Here is a 4,613-nt window from a genome sequence, read left to right as displayed (position 1 = left end):
TCCAAACGTGGAATAAATTCAGCCGCCAAACACAGTGGCTGCAGGTGGTTTGATAGAATTCATGGCTGAGGAGACGCTGCAGCTGATCTGGGCTTGAAGAAAACAGCGACCTTGGACAAGGGGGACCACCAGAAGAACCTGCCATGTTCCTCATTGACAGTGATGTTATTTACTTAAAACCGGGAAAGTGTCATATTAGATTTTAGCATTGGCCAATAAAAAATAGCAGATATACAAGCTCAGAGCAAGTCACTTGTGAGCTTGTACATTTTAACATTTTTGAAAAATCTTGAAAGTGTTTGAAAAATGTTGAATCATTTTGTATTTTTTAACACAAATCTTCTCCCTGGCACAAAGCATTTTCAGATGGGGGGGGGGGGGGGGTCTGCGGCCAAATACGTATCAATTTGGGGGTCCTTGGCACGAAAAGGTTTGAAAACTACTGATTTAGAAGACATTTGTAGAATCGGCCTCAGGCCTTAAAGGGTTAATGCGATGATATGCACTCATTGTCTGTGAATACATAAAGCTACAGTGTTTCATAAACAAATTAGCACCTTTGCATTTACCGAAAGGGAAGTTTTCAGGAACAAAGGAGAAATAAATGACTTCACTATTTTTTCAAAGCATTCATTTTAATCTTCCGCTTTTGTGACCTTTGTTTTCCTACAAATCGTACAGCGAGTGCAGTTTGCAGATCAACTAGAATGAGTGAGGACGTGTATGCCAAGCCAGATCTGACCAAGAAGGTCAGATATGGCCGAAGAGAGAGAGAAGGAGAGAGAGAAGGAGAGGGAGAAGAAGAGGGAGAAGACAGAGAAGAGTGGGAAGATAGAATAGTATATAGTAGTATCTATGTGACTGCAAAGCAACCTGACCCCAACCCTGACCCCGGCATACAGAAGGATGCTGTACAGAACAACACAGCACAACAGCAGCATGGAGGTAAAATAAAACCTAAACAAAGAAAAAAATATTCCATAATTAGTTAATTAACGCAAGACCAGAGGCCGATTGTACAAACGCCTTCTAAATCAGCAGATTTTTCCCCCAAAAAATCTAAAATAGCAGATGTGACGTGCTGTGAGCTTGTATATCTGCTATTTTTGAATAGCCAACACTGAAATCTAAAATGTACACGGATCCTTTCCCGGTTTTAATGGGTTCACGTAGCTATGGGCGTTAGACAGCGTAGTGGTGTCTGCAGACGTGGGTAAACTCTCTTTATGACTTTTTTGGTTTACTATCCATTATAATAGGTGCGTCTTAAAAAATGCACTCGTAAAAAAAAAAAAAGTTGTGAGCTTGTAGATCTGCCATTTTCACTCAAAAAATGTATTTCAAACTTATTTCAAATGTCTTATTTTGGAACTAAACTCTCTAAAACCTAATATAAAGTAAAGTGTGATGAAGTGTCTATTATGTTGATGCCGTTTGTTTTTCAGGCGGTGAAGTGTCAAAGCAGAATCGCTACATAGCTGCTGCAGTGTGTGTGGGGCTGCTGTGTCTTCTCCTATTGGCTGGCATCATTGTCCTGGTCATACTCTGTGAGTATCTTTCTATGAACACTATGTGTGTCTACGTTTTGACTCACAAATACTGCTGATGGCTGTTGAATTAAATATTTGAGATTTTACCTCTTTGAGGTAGGTGGATTGGCGTAAAATGTGAAGCAGATTGATAATTTCTTTAGGTGATTTTTTTCCCCTGCCTGCGTGCGCACAGTTGTGGGAGGAGAGCTCCAGTAAGCTTACTGATTAGTCAGCTATAGATAGATTATTTCAAATTCACTCACTGCCAAGTTCTGTTTCGATCATTACCAGATGTTATTGAACAGTTTCTTTAGGTGTTTATGTAGTGTTTATAACAGGGAACACATTATGGAGAGTCCAGTGGACTGTCCATGGACTTTGCCTTTCATACTCCAGTGAACTGGAAACAAATTCAGAGGGTAACTAACACCCCTATAGACAACATTTTTTTCATGGACAGGTCACATAGACAGGTATAGTCCATTATCTGTCCATGCAGAGCCTGAGTTTATATCCACCTACTGTATAGACCACGGGTCTTCAACAGGGGGTCCGGGACCCCTAGGGGGTCCTCAGAGTCACTACAGGGGGTCCGCCAAATCTTTGTGTGATATAATGTATTTTTTTACCTTAACCACTTGAACCCTAGCATCTCTTTTCTGAGGAGAACTTTAGCCAAAAATAGCAGATCTACAAGCTCACAACGCCTCGCGCTGCGAGACGTTGTGAGCTTGTGGATCAGCTATTTTTGGCAAAGAGGTATAGGTGTAGAGGGAAAAAAGAGCAGACCAAGTAAACAAAAAAAGTTTAATCTGATACACAATTTCATACAATACAGAGGGGGTCCCTGCTTCACCTCTCTCTCAGCTAGGGGGTCCTTGGCATGAAAACATTGAAGACCTGTATAGACTAATCTACAGACAGACACACTGCCTGTAGGCAGTCATACCTGCGGTGTCGTGGTGTCGTGGTGTGGACACCGCAGTTATGACTGCCTACAGGCAACGCGTCTGTGGATTTGTCTATAAGAGGTCTGTACAGCAGTCATTAGGCAGAGGTCTGTACAACATAATTAAATATGATCCCTCCCACCTCGCCACTTGGCCACAGTTCCTCCATCCTAAACACCAGTGTATAACACTCCCCACCGTACATGACGTCTTTCAGCAAAAGGTCCTTTTGTCTCATTGTCAAATGAAGATAACAATCAGAATAAAGTTGAATGTAAAGATAATCTGTTTATTGATTCTCCTTCTTTACAGATTGTGCATCGATTAAAGAGAAAAACTACCTGCAGTCCAGACATGACAACATGACTGGACAGAAAGACAAGTTACAGACCAGACTTAACAACATGGCTGAACAGAAAGACAACTTACAGACCAGACTTAACAACATGACTGCACAGAAAGACCAGTGGAATACTAGATTTGAAGAGTTACAGACCAGACATGACAACATGACCAAACAGAAAGACAAGTTGCAGACTAGTTTTGATGAGTTAAAGACCAGACATACCAACCTAATTGAACGAGATGACATCAAGAAGATTCTCTGTGGTCAGTGAGACATCACTGTTTTTCTTCATTCTTATATCATGTTGTTAATCATTTGTCATTAATCTGAGCATGTAAAAACAGTGTCTAACATTATATTGTGTTGTTAGAATCACGTGAATTCACATTTGGTGATGGTGTGTGTTATCTCTACATCTCTACTGAGAGTAAAACCTGGGAGGAGAGCAGAGCATACTGTACAGCCAAACAATCTGACCTGATCATCATAAACAGCAAAGAAAAACAGGTGAAGTGTGTGTGTGTGTGTGTGTGTGTGTGTGTGTGTGTGTGTGTGTGTGTGTGTGTGTGTGTGTGTGTGTGTGTGTGTGTGCGTGTGCGTGTGCGTGTGTGTGTGTGTGCGCTTGCGTGCGTGCGTGCATGTATGTGTCCATCAGTGCAATAACCTATTCCATTTGGTTGAGAGACACACATCTATTTCCCCTCTGGGATGAATAAAGTACCTACCTACCTACTTATTGTACAGATTGTACTTCAGTAACCAGCTGCTTTTCTGTCCAGGACTTGGTTGTCAGAGTCGTTGTCAGGGAGCAGAGTGTGTGGATGGGATTGACTGACAGTGAGACAGAAGGAGTCTGGAAGTGGGTAGATGGAACGCCACTGACCACCGCAACGTAAGACCCTTCCTTCATTCTTCTACTCTTCATTTCATCCACTATACATTCACATATTTCACCAAATTTTTTTTCTAAATGGTATAAACGCTATAAAAAAGACAATTATACTGTATCTGTTGTTTATTTTATTATCCAGTTAAATAATGAAGTAATGATTAAAAAAAACTAAACGTTCAAAGAAATAAAACATTCTTGTGAAGGTATTGTAATGAATGAAATGTTCCTACAGGTACTGGCGCGGTACTGAGCCTAATGACTTTGTTAATGGAGGAGAAGACTGTGTTGAGTTGTATCAAGGAGGATGGAACGATGGACCGTGTTCAGCAAATAGACCTTGGATGTGTGAAATTGTTATCTAGTGAGATCCTCATTGTCTCCGCCAGGCCGAAAGGCATGGCGAGAGAGTATGTTTTCCACCCCGTCCGTCCGTCCGTGTGTGTGTGTGTGTGTGTGTGTGTGTGTGTGTGTGTGTGTGTGTGTGTGTGTGTGTGTGTGTGTGTGTGTGTGTGTGTGTGTGTGTGTGTGTGTGTGTGTGTGTGTGTGTGTGTGTGTGTGTGTGTGTGTGTGTGTGTGTCCGTCCTGTCTGTGTGTTACCAGCTAATCTCCGGCACCGTTGGCCCGGTCGCTCCGAAACTGTGCACACACACTCCCTCGATGCCAATTCAGAACCTCTGCCCCAATTTTTTCACATGGGCCTGTTATAGCGCCACCAGGAGGCAGATTTTTGCGAAACCCATTTTTTCCCATTACTCCTACAGCTTTTAACTAAACGTCATGCAAATTGGTACACAGTATCTCTATAGTCATGTGATCAACCCGGATCTGTTAAATTTCCCATATTCCATCCTCATTGGCTAAGGTTGGCTTCCAAAGTTTGCAGGATTGGTTAG

At 42.0% G+C, this 4,613-nt stretch overlaps 1 protein-coding gene across 1 annotated transcript; it reads left to right on the top strand.

Moving 5' to 3' along the window:
- Nucleotides 1-707: 707 nt before the first annotated feature.
- LOC311037999 (uncharacterized protein) lies at nucleotides 708-4,082 on the top strand (the record flags this gene model as incomplete). The annotated part of the gene is made up of 6 exons (XM_084047295.1): nucleotides 708-945; nucleotides 1,446-1,547; nucleotides 2,795-3,091; nucleotides 3,199-3,335; nucleotides 3,608-3,720; nucleotides 3,953-4,082. The coding sequence occupies 6 exons, from the start codon at nucleotides 708-710 to the stop codon at nucleotides 4,080-4,082; spliced, it is 1,017 nt and encodes a 338-aa protein (XP_083903421.1).
- Nucleotides 4,083-4,613: the final 531 nt, after the last annotated feature.

The sequence above is a fragment of the Gymnoscopelus microlampas genome (assembly GCF_963454915.1).
Source record: "Gymnoscopelus microlampas genome assembly, chromosome: 21".
Classification (NCBI taxonomy): domain Eukaryota; kingdom Metazoa; phylum Chordata; class Actinopteri; order Myctophiformes; family Myctophidae; genus Gymnoscopelus; species Gymnoscopelus microlampas.
Note: the sequence above shows the minus strand (reverse complement) of the source record. Positions and strands in the feature narration are given on the sequence as shown.